This window comes from Morone saxatilis, unplaced genomic scaffold (genome assembly GCF_004916995.1).
Source record: "Morone saxatilis isolate NCDOM2014 unplaced genomic scaffold, NCSU_SB_2.0 Contig22, whole genome shotgun sequence".
In the NCBI taxonomy this organism is placed as follows: Eukaryota; Metazoa; Chordata; class Actinopteri; family Moronidae; genus Morone; species Morone saxatilis.
In genome coordinates this window covers 10,470,998-10,489,850 of record NW_023339785.1, presented here as the reverse complement: position 1 = coordinate 10,489,850, position 18,853 = coordinate 10,470,998, and the positions used below count along the sequence as shown (strand labels likewise).

At 39.5% G+C, this 18,853-nt stretch overlaps 1 protein-coding gene across 2 annotated transcripts in view; it reads right to left on the bottom strand.

The window, feature by feature from the left end:
• The window catches only part of tnmd (tenomodulin), a gene marked incomplete at its 5' end in the record, with an annotated part of 42,745 nt that overhangs the window by 8,071 nt on the left and 15,821 nt on the right, over positions 1-18,853 (bottom strand). For both annotated transcript variants that reach the window (XM_035669042.1, XM_035669043.1), the window contains 2 exon segments: positions 5,344-5,451; positions 10,639-10,779. In XM_035669042.1, the coding sequence (XP_035524935.1) occupies positions 5,344-5,451; positions 10,639-10,779 (249 nt within the window).

Here is an 18,853-nt window from a genome sequence, read left to right as displayed (position 1 = left end):
TCTCTCCCTCTGTCTCTCCCTCCCTCTCTGTCTCTCTCTCTCTCCCTCCCTCTCTCTCCCTCTGTCTCTCTCTGTCTCCCTCTCTCTCTGTCTCCCTCCCTCTCTGTCTCTCCCCCTCTCTCTCTCTGTCTCTCACCCTCCTCTTGAGCCTCCGGCATGCTCTTTCTATTATACATCATTGAAATTCACAGACAGTGATGATTTGACTTTTAAATGACTTTAGAAGTGGTCTTCATTACTCTGAGTGTGGCTGCAATATCGTTTAATGTGACAGACACAATAAAGCCTTGCATTCTCCTCCCTCCTCCCCCTTTCCCTCCCTTCTTTCCTCCCCCTCCACCACAATGCTTCGCTTGGCACCCAGCACTATCAGTGGGCTTAATTTGTTGATACTGTAGTTCATGAGCTGTAAAGTAAACTATTATTGCTTAATGATAGGGACTACATGTCAGTGTTGTCTAATAGAGACATATGAAGGAGATTTGGTAATGCTCTCCCCTAACAGTGGAGATATTTATTTTCTTCATGTATATGTAAATACACACACAAACAAACCCCTCTTCCCATTCCCTTGTTAATTAGCAACCCAGAACAGAAAAACAGTTCACTTGACAAATGTTTTTACAAGGTGATTTTCTCCCAGTCTAAAGCTTAATTGCACATTAGTTAAGCTTGACGTAGAATCCTGGGGCTATAGTAGGAGCAAGAATGATTTATATTGGGTCGTGCCCCCTCCCTCACGTTCACCCTTGTCACTCTCACTTGAATTAGAGTTTCGCTTTTCACGCTGCTTCTAGTTTGTCAGTTGTGACCTGCAGAGAAGAAAAGGAAACAAGACTTAAGCACATTCTGTCACATCAAAGATTGCGTTTCAGCACGGGAGGTGTCAAGCTTTTGACACACTTTCCCCCGCTTTTAAGCACCGGCCAGTAGACTAATGATGACTCGGAGGACTGGTGTAGTGGGGTTGTGGTGGTACGGCGGAGGGGGTGCTCTGGCATTGAGCTTGTGCACTCACCGTTCCCGTAGCTGCAGAAATTAAAATCAAACTCGAGGAACACAAACAGCACTCTCTAATTGGACCTCTTAACCACTGAAGCCAAGTGAGTCTTCTCTGGAAAGTAAATGGAGGTCACGACAGGGGGCTCACAACTTGACTTTGACTTCACAGTTGAGAAACGACTCCAATAACTTGTAGGAGAGGGCCTGGGGGGAAGTGGTAAAGGTCAGCATTTTAGCATGGGGCAGGGATTTCTAAATGCCAGTTGACAAGCACAAAGACAACATGATTACAGTCCTCCAGTTTATACAGACCCTTGAAAGGCTTTTCCATTTTGCTATTGACAAATGATATAGTATTATTAGAACACAAGGAACTTTTTATCAAATGTTGGACCTTGGGAATGATGGTAATTTGTTTTGTGCGGCCTGGTCCTGGTGTATGTATTTTTTCCGCCTACAGTGCACAACTTAATTATACACCGGTTGTGCTGTAGTTAATGAATTTACCCTCTCCTGCCACTGTGTCCCAAGGCGGGAAACACTGTCTACATGACACATTGTTTAAAGTGATGCTATGTTTGCCAGAGATCAACAAAGATTTTCTCATGATGTCCAAGAGCTTTTACATACTGCACACAGGGAGTGGGGTTTTTATTATTCACTGTACCAGGTGATGAATTTTAGTTGACCCATATTCAACTTACTATGAAAATTGCTTAAGGGCATTAAAGGCCTTCACATCAGCATTTAAAACAGTGAAAAGTTATGGCACAAATCAATTAATCTCAAGTGGATTTGCTAGTCTGTGCAAAGTAAATCTGTGCAACTTTTTTGCGGTTGAGTTCAACTTTGGTGAACTTTGACATGTAAATTTGAACCACTGACAAATAGCAAACTGTCTTGATGGTGCTGACCTTTGAGGGAACAGACAGCCAGAGAATTCAAAATAGAAGAAGCTATTGTAGTTGTGGAAGTATAATCTGCTGTGTATCTGCTCGGATGTGTCCTTGTTTTGTCTTACAGTTTGTTCACAAAAAATCAATTAAATATTGTCTCATACACTGCCCCGCGAAAGAGGCATGTTATGACAATTATGAGGGAGGAGTTGGTTCCAGCTCACCTGGTAGAGCGTGCGTGGGCTGAGTCCTTACTGCAGCAGCCCCGGGGTTCGATTCCAACCTGCAGCCCTTTTGCCGCATGTCACCCCACCCCGTCTCAGTTAGAATTATTGAGATGACCAGAGCTATATGTTGCCTAGCTGGCTAGCATATTAGCGGTTAGCTGATCGGCCTCACTAGTTTACTAACCAGCCCTAAGACACGGATGAATTTTGCTGGGCCACTTCTGCGTGTGAGCAGACTTTATTATGACTCTCTGGTCACCCTGTTATTAATGGAGCTCATAACTGCTCAAAGACCAATATGAGAGAAAACAAGTGTTTGCAGGACTTTGGTGTTGTCACGTGCTCTGCTGTGGTGTTGTTCTTTTGTTCTTTCTGCAGTTGTTGTCTGAGTGGGAGGTTTTGGGTTGCTGGGTGAGCTTTGGTCATCCATATTAAGTGGCTGTTTAATGGAGCAAGCAGCATCCGTTGACAATGTTAAGGGGTGTGAGGGAGGCAGATGGTGGTTTCTGTGTCAGACTACGGGAACTGGAATGAAGCTCAGGGATTACTCCTCAGACATTTCATAGAGGAGGCAAATTGAAAAGGGAGGAAAAAATCCTGGCAAACAATTCATGTTTGTCACCTGGTTCTCCCTCGCAGGGGCTGCATTTCCTTATCAGCTGCTTGCAGTTTTTCCACAATTTTTGCCATTGTTTTTCACCTCAGCTCTAAAGCCTGCTGCGGCTGCTCTGAGTCCTCTTTCCCAAAAGCCTGCGGCTGGGTTAAGCTAGGAACCATTAGTGCTTGGCTTTAACCCCTGTGAGCTTCATGTGTTTCACCACACGAGGAGGAACTCGTGCTGATCTTCTCTAGGGTCACATGTGGGTGGATTCTCACAGAGGAACGATCAGAGGCCGCCGTCTAATGTGAGGACAGACCTTGGTGAGGTCAGGCCAAAGTCACTATTACCTAAGGATAGCCCCCCTGATATTTACTGTCTTTCTCTTGCACAATCCAATGTTTTTGGAGTGAAAACTGCAGCAATACTAGCAGCAGAATAAGGAGTAATGTCAAAAGTAAAATTCTTTATAGCTGAAATTCTTGGGAGAGTAATGTGGCATTTGTATGGTATTTTAAACATATTAATTAAATAATTAGTTTGACATTTGGGGAAATACGTTTATTCACTTTTTTGCTGAGAGTTAGAAGAGAAGATCAACCCCACTGTCATGTCCTCAGCAGATGATGGCCCTGTGCACAGCCGTGAGTTCATTCATCTCTCAGGGTTATGCAAAGAAATTCCAGTGCACATTAGAAATGCCAGATCTCATGTATTAGTTCAGTCATACATCATTACAAATTCTTCTGAGCTAAAAACGTGTTTTGCATTGTGACTTCCTGGTGTCTTGGAATGGTAACTGTGTGGTAGCCAGGCAACCAGCCGAAACACCAGGAAGTAATTAAATAAAAACAGTTGCAGATAACCCTTTCATAAAAGCACAATTTGGTCTTTGTATGGCTTATATAAAAAAAATGAAATACAACGTGTTAATTAGTGAGTTTCAGAGGAGCTGGTAGACAGATGTTGTTACGTTCAGGCTAGCCCCTATTTCCAGTCTTATTGCTAAGCCAAGCTAATCAATCTCCTCATCTAACTCATGAAAGCAAACAAATGTATTTCCCAAAATGTTCTGTTTATATATACTTTGCCATAGTTCATGTTTTTTATCAACATAAAGAGGAAACATTTTTAATGATTTTATATGTTTTATTTTTTAAAATAATTGTTTACTAAATGTATCTGCAAAACATTCAGTTACAACATATTTCACTTGTTTTCCTACAGTATCCTTCTTTTGCAATGCAAAATTGGCTTAGAGCAAACTGAACCATTTCAGCAAGGTGCCTTTGTGGCCTAAATCTGATTGAATGTCGGATGATGCAAATCCTGCACTTTGTACACCCACCATCCAACTTAGACACCTCCCTATGACTAGCATGGGGTTCAAAAACATGAACAAACATTGCCTGCGGATATAATCCAGCTGACAATGTACTTGATTTAACAAATTTACATATATAATTTCCAGGAGACGTTGGAGATGTTTTGCTCCTTGGTTATCACTACTTAGCCTGACAGCTGATTTAAGAAGGTGTACTTCAGTGTCATCTCTGTAGCAGTGTATGACTATTCTTAAAGATAGAACCACTTAATGTAAACCACAGCTTGAGCATGGTATAAAGTCATCTATTTTTCTCATTTTAAAGGCTTCCATAACTGCTGGAATGAACCAGAGTCACTTTCCTGGCCTTAAATGATTCACTTTGGAACCGTGAATTAAGCCAATTAGGCCTCACAGTGCACAAAAGAAGACAGAAATGGCATGGACATATGGTGCTGCCTGGGCAATTAGTATCTGTAAACGTGGATCAGACATTATGGAGATGAAAGGGGAAAAAAGGAAACAGTGTTTGGTTTTTGGGTGTAACAGCTTGTGTTCTTAAAGTTAAAACTGAGACTGGATTTTGCTTGGACTGACAATTGGTTTATTCTGTTTTTAAAATGAAGCCGTGAGCGTCAGATATTTGCCAACTACTGTACTTCTTCCCAGCTACAATGTGAAATGTAAATGAGAGCATGCAAGCAGAAGAGACATTTGAGAAAGGGATTTTCTCTTTGAACATACAGCCCACTCAGTGAATTGCACTGTGACACTGAAAAATTGGGAATTTTGATTGATTGAATCTCTTCCATTCCTTTTGCTGAAGTTCACATACGACTATGAGAACCCCAGAGAAGAAAAAATGAATCACTCTAAACTTAGAGAGGGAGTCTTGTGAATTTTACAAAGAAATCATCTTTTAAAAAATACCATTTTAATGGCTTACCTCTCACTCAGACCTCTCTTGCACCCTTCCCCTTTAGGCTATTTGGGTAGAGCCTTTGGAGTAGATGATTAAAAATTAATATTGGCTCAAGATTGACAGCAAACACCATTTGATGTGAGCCACAAAGAGGCTATGGGTTTGTGGGCAGCTTTCTGACGGTTTCACAGGCACCACAAACCCCAGTTTATTCTTCAGTGAGAAGGGTGGGGGAGATAGGATAAGATGGACAGGCTGAGGATTTGTGTGGTGCTCACAGTGCTCAACTCTGGTTATCTTCCTACAATATGCATGACAGCCTCTGTAGGACTACAGAGAGTCTGAGGTACAGACAGGGAAGGGAGGAGGCGTACCAGTAACTCTGTGTCCTCAGCCTCCACCTCTGCCTCTGTCGGTAGTTTCCTAGTTTGGGTCCTGATGTAGCACCTCTGATGTTCAGCAAACCGGATTCCAGTGATTCCCTTTGAAAAAAGGAAAAAGAAATGAAGGGATACTCAGAAATTCAGATATATGTATCATTCATTAGCTTGCTGTGATGTGGATATCCCATAAGCACTGGGAAGATCATTTTAAAATGCTCAGCCTTTTGCTGATAATCAAAGCTCTTAAAAAAGTCAAAGAAGTTAAAACCTAATGAGTGAGAAGAGGTGTGTTTTGATCTTTTTTCTTTTCTTTTAGCGTAGTATAAAATTGATGACTGCTTGGCCCTTGCACCACAGCTCTTGCTTTCAAGCTGAATAGAGGTGAAAAGGCGGGGGTGTTCCACTGTGGTTGTATAATACTTTATAGCAGGATATATCGCACAGGAGAGCCAAGTGACTTTGTTGAGAATGAAGTGTTTTCTACAGAGAGTGCCCCCATTGAATTAGGCAGTCATAGGTCCCTGTCACTCTCTTAATCTGCGCAGTCAAGTGTGGAGTCACTCTCTTCAGCTCCACTGACGATCCTCCACCATGTGGACTGTAGCTCTATTCAGTCTGACACATAGAGCCTCAATAGGCAAGAAAGATCTGTTAATTCTCTCTCGCTGCCATTCTATGTTAATCTAAGATATTCAGCCGGAATAAATCTGAAAGACTTTCAGTAGATCAGATTGTATCCAATTTATTTTCTGCAGAGTAGAGCTGCTCATTCAGCAGACTGTATTAGAACAGACGGCAGGATCTACATCTGCCATGGCTGCTTTAAAATTGTATCAAGTGAAAATTCTATGAGCGGTACCATGAAAATGGACTTGATTCAATCTAAATTTAATTACAGTAACACGGTGATTGCTATGACATCTCCTTTGAATCAGTTAACCTGACCATGTGGGTGCTGTTTCTACATTTTCTGTGGAGCTGTCAGTCTGAAAACCAGATACCAGCTGCACAAGACATGATACAAAGTGATGCCTGTCATAATCTACCGCATGTAATTTCATCTGTGCGGAACAAAGGATGGGGCAATAATAGTCTCAAGCACACAAGCGTAATGTTTATGCCTGGCTTTATTGTGATGAGTCTCTGTTTAATTTGGGTCTACTGAATTGGTTGAGCTGCAGCAGAAGAAGAGAGGGCACTGTTGTGATGAGATACAATGATTACTGGGGTTGGTCAATCAGAAAATTAAGAAAGATGCATTAGCGCAGGGATGAGAAATGGAAAAGTGATGTAATTTAACAGACAGTGTTAAAATATTCACATGATGTATCCATGTGCAAGACTCTCATTTAAGAGAATAGAAAACATGTAACCACATGCATCATTCAGCTCCTGTGAAAAGGAACTAAAGTCATGTCAGCAGGTATTAGTTGGGTCGATGCCTTAATATTACCAACATAATTGTATGTATTTAAGAGACATTTCTTGCTCATGAAATATCCAACTTACAATCTCAATCTTTGTGCTTTAACCCATAGCATAATAAATGGCTTCATGTGTAACTTCTGCATGTAAAAGTACATACAACCATCATGCATAATTATCTTCCTATTAATTGCATAAATCATGGTCACATTCTGAAGCCTGGTAAAAGCTCTTGCCACAGTATCACCAAAATCTAAGCAGTATGTAACGTTACCGTAGGCTATCCTTACAATCATCAGTAGTTCCTGCAGTCATGGATTTAAAAAATGCTTCAAAGAACTTTTGCACGGATGAACGCTGGAGGGGATTTGTGTTGCTTACATATTATGTGCTCTGAAATAAGGATGCAATAGTACCTACAGTATACATTTCAAATTCCCCTCTGACCATCACATCTTCATTGCTAAAGGCTATCTGAAACAGAGACAGCACTGACTACATGAGACACAAAAAAGTTTAACCACACAGAGCAGTGTTTCATATACAGTGAATTTTTTTGTGACTGGCACATTATACTATTAATTAACTTTAGTTATAGTTTATTTTTCCTTAAATTAGTGTTTATTGGGGTGCCCGGTTAGCTCAGTGGGTAGAGCGGGCAACCCATGTACCGAGGCTGAGTCCTTGCTGCAGCGGCCCAGGGTTTGAATCCGACCTGCGGCCCTTTGCTGCGTGTCAACCCCTCTCTCTCTGCCCCCTTTCCTGTCTATCTTCAGCTGTAACTATCAAATAAAAGCAATAAAAGGCCCACATTTTTTTTTTTTAAATAATAAAAAAATGATTATTATTTATATTTTTTTATTTGTTTAACTGTCTGCTACACTATCTGACTTTTTAAACAGTTAGAACATATTATTGTTTTGTTAGCTTGTTAAACCCACAGTGGTAATTTTTGTAATCCATGGACTGAATCCATAGTAGGGAATAGGAATTCTGGGACTGTACACCATTTGTTGGAGGCGTACGTAGCTGTCATTATCTCGTCACTGCAAAGGTAATTTGTCACCTGTCAATTGTTTATCATCAGAAATGTATAAAGTATGTGCAAAGGCATATTTTAACAGCATTTCACTGTTCACTGTTCACTGTTGGCTGGTGATTATTTTGTTCCCTGACTGTCAGTAAGGATGTTCACCATAACATCTGTTATAATAAGGTGGGTAAAAAATCTATGAGAAAAAGTAACTTTTATTGTTCCAAACAAATTTTAATAAAATAAAAACAAACAATAAAATATAGAGATAATGAGGATTACACTGCTTCTGTCGTTGCTATATGCTACTCACTGAAGCTGATTAGTTTCACCATCATATCCACTGTAATGATTTGCTGACTGTGAGATATCAAAAGTCATATGGACACAACCAGTTCTGGTTATCAAAGTGAGGGTACCAGCTCCATTGTAGATAATCTATTAGAAAACATACCGGTAGTTGGAAAACAGTGAGAAATCTTCAAAAACATTACAATAATATTTCTTATTATAGATGCATTTACCAGCTGTTTATTCCATCATCTGTTCTGTTGTGATTTATGGATATTGGTTATCTTGAGCTTCAGGCGAGATGCTATTTGAAGGTAAGCAGCTAAAACAATATGAAAACAGTATGGAAGCACAACTCAATCTGGTCCAGCCAGCAATAGCTGTGCTGAGAGGCTGTTGGCTGTTATGTTGAAGCAGACAGCTGATCTAGTTGGCCTGGTGGTAAGAGATAGAAAGAAGAAGAAGAAGTGCAATACTTGCAGTGCTGGGATACAAAATGTTTAGTCCACCTCTTATATACAAGGTGGCACACTGATGCAGTGGTGCTGTGCAGCCTTGTAGCAAGAAGCTCTGGGTCTTCTGAGCTGTGACTGCCGGTAGGAATGTCTCTCGTATTTGTATCAGAAAAAGTTGGCCAGATCAAATTTACATGAAAACATCAGCAAGTCCAATTCTTTGTTCCATAAAGGCATATTTATGGCTTTTGGTTTATTTCCCAACCGATGTGTAGAGAAGGAAACTTCTTTACTTTGGAGCCCTACAGTAGTACAGTGTCTTATAACAATTTTTGAGGAATTTCAGGCAACTACAGTCTTCAAGTGGAAAGTGAGATAGATGACTGAAATACAGTACCAGAAAATAATGTCATTGCAGTCTATTCTATTTACCAAAGAGTTTTTTTTATTTTTCACTATCTGAAGTTTTGTAAATATGAAAAAAAAAAAAAAAACTAAACACAAAATGTCTTTTTGTTGAGTTTTTGTTATGTTTGTATTCAGATTATATCCTAACCTTGCTTTGGTGTACAGTCAAAAACATATAAACTTATTTGTGCTGTAACACCAAAGCAGTTATTTTATTGAGCTATTTTAGTTCATGGCCAATTTTCCTAAATGTGCTTTTTAAATGCTTCTCAAGAATATTTATTAAGTGTTTATTTCAATGTAAAAATGACCCTGGTGGCTCTCTCTCAGGATGTCTCTTTCTCCTGTTTTTTCCATCTTCTCCCGTTAAAATGAGTGTAGTATTGGCTCGAAACAATAGTGAATGGATTTCGCCTATGGTCCACGGTCCTGGTGGCATAATCCCCTCATTTTCCATTCCTCACACAGCCCTCAGGCTTGATGCAGACTGTTTTTCGAGGTGGCTTTTGGTCTGTGTAATACATGCAACACCCTCTCTTTTTGTATTAGAAAAATCTATTCCAACATCAGTGGACAAGCTACCACTTAGAATAACCTATTGTAGTTTGTATGGTTTTGCCCCCCCCCCTTTTATTTTCTTCTCACAATAAGGTTTGAATTACTCTGCTCACTCGCTTGTTTCTTAGTCTTCCATGGTGGAGCACTGAATCAAACAAATCTCCTCAGGGGATGTGCTTCACTAACAGGAAGTGGAACAAGCAACAGGCATGTGTGTTTATGCATGTGTGTGTGGATATGTGGGACACACACACACACATACGTACTGGGCTTGTTGAGGGAGAGAGAAGGAAATACAGAGATTGATTGCAGAGGTTAAAGTTTTCCGGCGCTGTGCTTGGTTTCCATCATATAGCCATTTTAGATTGACAAAGACCATTGTAACAAAAACAATAGCAACTCAATGTAGGTTTTTGTTTGGGATGAGGTGTATCCTGTAACGTTCAGCCTTGCAACCCAACATTTCTTTGTAAATAATGGTGTGCGAATAAGAGCATTCATTACCCAGTCAAGCAGCACGCTCCCTTCTCAGAGGTGCAGCGTTACCTCCTGCACACTCGAGTAGGATTTAGGAATGAAAGGTAAGTTAATGAGTTCTGCTGGAGACAAAATTGTAATTGAAAAAGGTGTGAGAAACAAATGCATGTAGCGATGTGCTTCTTAATGGTGTTTGTCTTTGTGCTGAAAAGAAGTTACTGTATAGAATTAGCGGGAAGAAAGCCGCCTTTTAGTAAGAGACCAATCTTTCTTTCTTGGCTGCTGCGTGTGCACAAAATCTGAAGGAGTACAGTTACTGATTTATATTCAGTTACTGACATTACATGTAGGTATTTTTAAGTATTTCTGATCCCCGTTTACACCTAACTGAGTATAATTTCCATTGTTTTATTTCCCAGGTGCTTCAAAGGTTTGTCATTGAGAGTGACAAAAGAGGAGAAAACATTGTTGCAGAAGAAAATATTACTTCAACAAAGGATAAATGCTGTCAACTGGCTGTTTGAAAAGGGCAGGATGTGAACATCATAATCCTTCCTCCGCTGAAGAGTAGATACAATTACAGCATCAAGCTTTCAGCAGAAGAATAGCTTACATGGTCTTGTTTAACCTTTTACTCACATTTTTGAAGTCGTGCACCTCGAGAACCTCATTGCTCCCGTTTCCCATTCTGAAAATCTCAATGCGCTGACCTGGGTCAATCTCCATCATACTGTCTGTTTCTATGCCATCCAACACAGCTTTGTACTGATGGTCATACACCTGCAATGACATAAACAACCTTACATCACTAATACAATACAATAGATCATTGTGACACTGTGTATTTATCATTGGCTATCGTTTTGTACCAGGGGGTTGTAATAGTTGATGACAACTGTTCATCATTCAATAATTCTGCAGTGAATATGTACGAACAGCCTGTCCAGACTTCTGAACTGCTGTCCAGCAACTCAAACAGGTCATGTGTAGATGGCTGTTTCCCATGTTGGAAATATCAGTGAGTGCACAGTAGCTAACCTGGTAGAGTGTGCCCCATGTAGGTACTTACTGCAAGAAGACAAAAAATTAACCTTAATATGTTAAAACTGCATTAATTGAAACATGGCGGACTCCATGGAAGGAGGCCCATGGCGTCTGTGAACAGGTCATTCTAAGGTAATGCAAACACAATGATTCCTAGTTTCAGGTTATTAATGAAAACATACTATTATATTCCATTTCTGCCAATAGATCCTCCTAAATGTTACACACTGGACCTTAAAAGTATACTGTAAAATTCTCCTTTAACTCCCCATAGTAGCCAGTTATATCGCAGCAACATCCATAATAGCAGCTACTGTATTGACTTGGAAATTATGTCTCAAACACAAAATCTATGTCAAAGCAGTCAACATGACAGCAGCTTTACCTGCTATATTCATAAACTACCATCAGTCATAATCATTTGCGCAATTAAAATATTTCTGTTGACAAGTTAAATAAGAAAATGTTTTGATAAATGGTGCAAGTAAGTAAAATAAAGACCCTTTGAATCTTCTGTACGGTAAAAGCCTTCTCTTCACTGTTGCCTTAAAGCGGTGTTGTTTATCACAACTGCTTGCTTATGTACTGTTCTTGGACATGCATGGATAGCTCTTAAAATTCCCTGTCTGAAAAATGATTCATGCCCACCAGCTGAAAAGATGCTATTAATATTTATGTGAGGGTTGTGTTATGATGAGAAATATATTGCTGAGTTCATCTTCATCTGTCTCAGTGGCAAATCAGAGCCCGCCAATGAGACGCATGATTAATGAATACACTCGGATGGGAGTCCATCAGGATTTATATCCCTCATCAGAAACATCTGAATGTCCTCTAAGGCTCTAACACAAAATTAGCTTTCACTTTACACTCTTTCACATGCTCAGGATTTAACATGTTTTGTGTCTGCTAGCTTATACGCAGTATCCAGGACTTTTAAATACACTACATCACATATAGCAATGACTTTACGTTTTTTGGTGGGAGAACAGAGTAATAATGATCAAATGGGATATAATTCTTAATAGAAGATCACTGTTAGAATGGCACTAGCCTATAAATCTCCATTAACATGGGTCACAGTAGCCTTGGCTCCAAAGAGAAGTAGAACTTAAAATCGTCAGGAGAAGCCAAATTAAGATGAGCTTGAAATTTAAGTGTCAATTGAGCAGTTATGGATAAAATTGGTGCTATTAAACAGTCTGAAAGTCTGTGTGGTGAATTAAAGTTCTATTTGAGCATTTCTTTTATATTAACATAAAGGTGGAATGGGGGAATAGATTCTGGAGGCTTATTGATTTATACTAAAACAGTGAATTACATTTTCAGCAGGCTATCACTTTTGATGAAAATCCAGCAGTGAGAATCTCCCCACCGAACCAGGTTGAAATAGATAATAATGTATTACAACAGTTTGACTTCAACTGGTTCAATATTCAAAGCTGCTGCTGTGCACCATAATTGGCATTCTGAAAATAGAAATGAATAGGCTCTGTATGGCCTCTTTTGATACTTATAGATGCTTCAGTACATTGGGAAACTTGCAGTGTAATTTATGCTGCAATAAGGGGGAAGATTTCAGAACACAACACAATATTTTGCCTCATTGTAGTGCTGATGATCGTTATAATTTGTTTTTGGTGTTGATTCTCATTATTTCCATCGTACATTTTGAAAATATGCAATGGAAGATTTAAAGAGGGCTTGTTTCTCCTAATTTACTTATCTTGTACCATTTCTAAACAGCAATTCACAGAAACTGTCACTTGGCTACAAAACCTTTCAGGAAAAAAACGTACTGTGAAAGTTAATTAGCTTCCCATATGACACTGAACAGGCAGATAAAAGGCCAGCACATAGGAAGGGCTCCAATTTATATTACACTCTCTGTACAAAGGCTACTATGTGACCAGTTTGCTCATAAAGACTTTCAATACATTTGAAAATCTACTGTGACATTAAAGCTGCAGTGAGATTATTTAAAAATACACCAGACATTAACTCGAAGTCCACTTACTATATCACTCAGAGACACTTATGTCACAGAGCTGACCATTAGCCCATATAGCAAATGGATATACAGTTGAGTGTGGCGGTGAAGGCTTGAGCATGAGCGTATCAATAAAGTGATAGGGAGACTTGAAAGGTTAAAATAACGCAAGGCTGCATTTTCCCATCCGCATTCCACAGTCTTCTTAACCCTTCTTAACTCCATTTACTGAGGAAGACAATGACGTTAGTAAAGTTAGTAAGTGGACCTTACTGAACATGCGCAAAGGTTTAAAATTTAGAGCTTTGTATCTACTTAAGATTTTTATGTTTTTCCCCAAATTATTATTTAACTGATCATATTGATCAATATTCTATTTCCTCATTTTATTTGGGTTGCAAGAAAGATGAACAAATACAACCAAAAATAACATACATGGAATTTTAAACATGCATTTTTAGATTTTTTTTGCCTCTTGGGGCTAGCATAACATGCTATAAAGAACTGTTTAAAGTTGTTGTGGCAAATGTGCATATAAATATAAATATAAATATGGCTCTTTAGCAGCTAAATGCTCCACTATTTTCACCAGCTAGTCACAACTGTGTCTGTCTGCTGTTTGGAACTGGACAGGTAGCAACCCCCACCTCTGTAGAATTTCACAAAAAGTATCCTAAGGTATCTCTACTCTTAGCCTGTCCGCTAATAATCTATTATTTTAGAAGAAAACTGTCTTTGTTCATGAATCTGGCCATTCCTTGAAAGGCTGCGCTGCTCCTTGAAATCACATTTCATGATTTCTGGGATTTGACATTCCCAAAATTCAAAAGAGTTTTTTGTCAAGTTTGCTTCTTTGGATATAAGCAGGAGAGTCTATGAAGCTCAGCCACCACTCTCTGTTGTCTCACCAGTGCTACAACAGTTGAAGTGCAAAAACAACTCGCAGGAATAAGAGCAGTTAGTTTAAGGGAACAAAACAGCAACAACAATACAATGCTTCTTTGGATGGTACTGTTACTTTTCAAAACTCAAGGGTGGATTTTAACACTTAAAGGTTATATAGCAAACAACCTGGCACTGTCCTGAAATGCACATTGATTGCCAAAAAAAACATTACTGTGAAAACAACCTTGTTATTTATTGAGAAACTTCCTCCTACTATGTCCGATATCCCTGCACAACAGCTAGTCTTTTCTTACATCACAAGATGTTGTACAGTATGAGATAAAGAATTCAGACCTCCACAGCTAGGAAGCCATTCAAGCTCAGGAGTGTGAAGCCTTCACAGACAATGGCTTGTTTATTTCCTCTGTTCAAGGTTTCTGTCTGAAGAGGTTCTTAATAATCTTCACGTAGATGGTTTCAAACACAGACTCACAGTGAAAGGACTGAATGGGAAGCGGCAGGCACAGCCAGACCTGCAGGTTGTTTGTGCGAATGGGTTCTGGTGTGGCACCCGAAGGCATTAAGCAAAGGTCACGTAGATGTTGTTACAGGTGACTGGGTCGCAATGTGTACTGTGTGTGTGTATGTGTGTGTGTAGGGAGGGGGGCAGAGCAAGAGTCTGTGCATATGTGCATCTATGGAGGAGGCGGCCGTGGGAATGAGAAAGATGAGTTGATGACAATATGTCCTCTTAGTTGTCCTTGAGGGTTAGGAGATAGAGGCTCCAGTCAGGCGGAACTGGAAGCCTGTCACTCACGGCGGGGTGGTGATGGAGGTGGAGGCGGGGGGTTGGGAGGTGTGGGGGACAAGGTGGTGTGAGGGCTGCACAGTGCAGTGGCCTCCTGGGAGCCATAGGCAGCCCTGTGATAGATCGAGGTGGGCAGCAACTTAGACAGTCACACTGGCGAACATTGTGTCCTTTTGGTTTTGGTCCTTTTAAAGTCCTCCCTGGTTTTAAAACACATAGAGACTCATGGGTTCAAATTCTGTTTGACAACACTATACATATATAGTTTATTTCAAATATATCAGCAAATATATATTATAGACAAAGAAAATCCTATACAATATAGCACTAATGATATGTTACAATAATATCTACATTAACAATTTGCAACTGCAAGTACATTTATTAATAAATGTAATCTTGTCCAGATTGTTTTCTATCAACATAATGACAAAAATGTTTTCAAAATGTTGATACTGTAAAAGGTTAACTTACAAAGTATTTAATTTGCTTTTCCTATAATATCTGCTAAAGCCATACAATATGCACTCATAACAAATAAGTTAACGTGTGATAAAACTTTTTAGTTGTTAGATTTAAGCAGCCACAGCACTTGATTAAGGTCAGCAAAAGATCATGGTCTTGGTTAAATATAGAAAAAAAGTCAACAGTGACTTGAAACACTTAACATACCGAAACCACCATGTTTCTCTAACCCTTAACCAAAGTGATTCTGTTGCCAAAATCTAACCACGCACATGAGTCAGGATACAAACCCTGGTCTCTGGTGTCAAAATCCTGTGGCTGCAATTGTTGCCTGAACATAATTAAGGCAGCAATTACATTTCTTAGCATCTCATAATTGGAAAAAAAAGAATTTTTAATATATAAATGTAATTTCTAGGAGACATGGGTTGCCAAGCCATTACAAAAACTACTCATAAAAGCAGTTTCTAATCTGAAGTCCCATTGTTTAAATTACGGTTGACACTATCAAACCAACCTATACATAGGGAAATTAAAAATACAGCTTTATTATCATTATCATTTATATTTGTGAGTGAGTGAGTTAGATTTCTAGATTAAAACGGACCCTTCCTAAATCCCATCCCTTTTTACTCTGGGCTCCAATAACGTTGGGCAAGCCTCGGTCAGCTCTCTCTTTTCCTGTCCTTAAATGTGTTATGTATATATATATATATTTATATGGTCACATCTTACAGGTCCAGTGGGCAGGATTTAGTGGCATCTAACAGTGTTGTGTTTGGTTTGTCTGTTCTGGGCTACTGTAGAAACATGGTGATTCAACATGGCAGCAACCTGGGACACCTGCAGATGAAAACAGCTTATTATAAGGTAATGAAAACACAGCTATTTTTATTTTCAGGTGATTACACACTAATGAAAACACATCTATGAATTTAATTTATGCCAATTGATCCACAAATGTTACACACCGGACCTTTAAGTTAGTTAATGTTAGCAAAGTGTTTGCTAAATAGCTAACGTTACTAACCACTGATGTAAATTAGCTAGTTAGTGTCTAGCTAATGTTTTGCTCCGTAGCAAATGCTAGTTAACTAGCTAGGTAATGATTGGTGTTAATTAGCTAGCTAGTTAGCTAGTCTTTTGCTAACATCAGCTAGCTAACATGTCTTTTCAATATCTATGAGCCTAGCACATAGGAAAGGAGAAAGTTGACCGAGGCTTTCTCAACTGTTATTGGAGCACAGAGCAAAAAGGGGCGGGACTTAGGAAGGGTCCACTGTGTATTTTGTGTGCATCTCAACTGACCGTAACTCAATAGGCCTGTGCTTTCAAATATTATGTGAATGAACCATATTCAGCATCAGAATATATTCATATCTCAGATTTAGTTGTTTAGTGAGAGTGTATATCAAGAGATCTGTCAATTTGGCATGAGAGCTTGTTTAAAATCTGTGTTTCGAACTTTGCTAGTGGGCCAACCCATTTGTTCCAATTTGAATCACAGATTGTGCCTTCAACTGGCTAAAAGTGACAGTGTGATTTGGCTGCTTGAGAGCTGCTTTAAATAGACAGTGAATGGAACACTTTCCCGTATTTGATCGGAAGAAGCTGACATTTCCTAAAGTGTTTTTTAAGGAGATTCCTGGAGTTGCACTGACAACGAAACTGCCGATAGTCATGCTGTCTGGGTGCTGAGTCACACTGAGTTTGATGTCTCCAGATCCTCTCTATTGTAGCGTGCCAGCAGTTGCATTGTTTGTCAAACTAGTGAAGATTTCAGACATTTAAGGTTTGTCTTATTGTTCTTTATACAGCTTTTATCTTTGCCTTATTGTTCCAGATTTACATCTGTGAAGTATTATTGACTAATATTTCGCAGTGAAGTCTGGCTATAGCACAAGTGTCAAGAATCACTGAATTACAGCACCAAAAATGAGGAAAGAAACTGTCTCTGTAGTAAGGTTGGTCTCACAGGTATAAAAAAAAACCATCTGACTTAAACTCAAAACAGCTGGGCATGAAAAAGCAGAGTCAGATGATCACCAGCTTTCTTGCCAGTGATGCAGAGGAAGCTTTATTTTTCTCCCTGTTTCCCTTGTCGCTACTGCTGGCTCCTCGTCTTCAAGCAGCATGCACCAGACTTATTTTTCAAAGCTCAAGTCTCTTCACATGGGCAGCCACATTTCTAATGTCTACTAATGTCTCCCAAGTACTCTGGTTGCACTCTGGTTGGCAATGTTGTTTTTATTAGAGTTTCTCATTTTCTCTGGAGTAGAAATGGAGCCTCTCTGTCAGACACACTGGAAATTGCCACTGCAGAGGTGTAACCTTTACAAATAAAAACGATCATGGTTACTGCCAGAATAATTAATCCTCCCCTAGAAAAATGACAATTAAAGTAACACACACACACACACACACACACACACTAAAGTTTCACCAGAAACACTAGAAAATTACAGGTAGCCTAATGAAAACAAACCAGGGAGGAGAATTCTTGGGAGCATAATACATTAAGCTGAGAGGAGAGTGGGAGCAGGTTCCTATGGAGATATTACCTGAAAATGAGGATCTACAAGAGAAATAATTGGAGTCGGTATAGATTTCCCACCCAGGAATAGGGCTGCAGATGGCCCTCACACATGTTGTGTATATACGGATACTGCGTTAGAATGCATATTTGTGGCTGTATTTTCTCTTGCAATGTGATTTTAACAGATTTTATATATATAATCTGAGAGAAACAGAAGGAGAGGTAGGGAAAAACAGAGAAAGAGAGCGAGATCTGATTGTGTGGTGTCTTGAGACCATGGGGATTATGCTTGTGGACACTGATTACCAACTCTGTCAACTCCCAAGGCCTGGAGAATTCGGATAAATGAAGTAGGAATGCTCTCCGGCTGCCAAACACATGCAGGCTACTGTTTGGTGATGCCTGCTGAATACAGGCAGCTGGTTCTGGACAGGCGCCAGCTTGGAAAATTCAATTTAGAAAATACTGGTCAGTCACTAATGCGTCATCAACTTAGCTGGTACAGGGTAAAATGAGCCCATTGGCAGTGCATGGCTTCAATCACACTGAAGACAACCTGACAGCGAGCAGAATACAACACGGTGCAGCATGTTGCAAACAGTAGAAATACAGTATGCAGCTGTACATCCTCCCATTTTATGATGACATTGCATCTATTTTGGGGATTTTTTTTGTTTCAACATCCTTGTCAATGAGTAGCTCACACACATGTATTTTAAAAATGAAAATGATTTAACTCTAAATGGTTACAAGAACAATTCTGGGTAACAATAAGGCATGAATAAGCTTAACCTAACTAAACACACAACTCAGGATGCAAACCACTGAGCGTCCTGTGCGTCATCAACTTAATCGTCATTGAACACTTCCCTATAAGTTGTATGCATCACTAAAATGTATCACTTCCTTTACCGCCTATAAGCATTTTCTACAAATTCAGTATTTAGAATTACAAACAATAGTTACAAAAAGCTACAACAAATTTTGTTGATAAAAGATTTGTTACAGAACTGGACAAAATGGTGGGCGTAACAATGTCAGTTAAACTTCAACTGCTGTTGAACTGTCAGTAATGGTTACTATTAGCAACAGAATGTCCATCTGACGAGAAGGGTCCAGCTGCGGC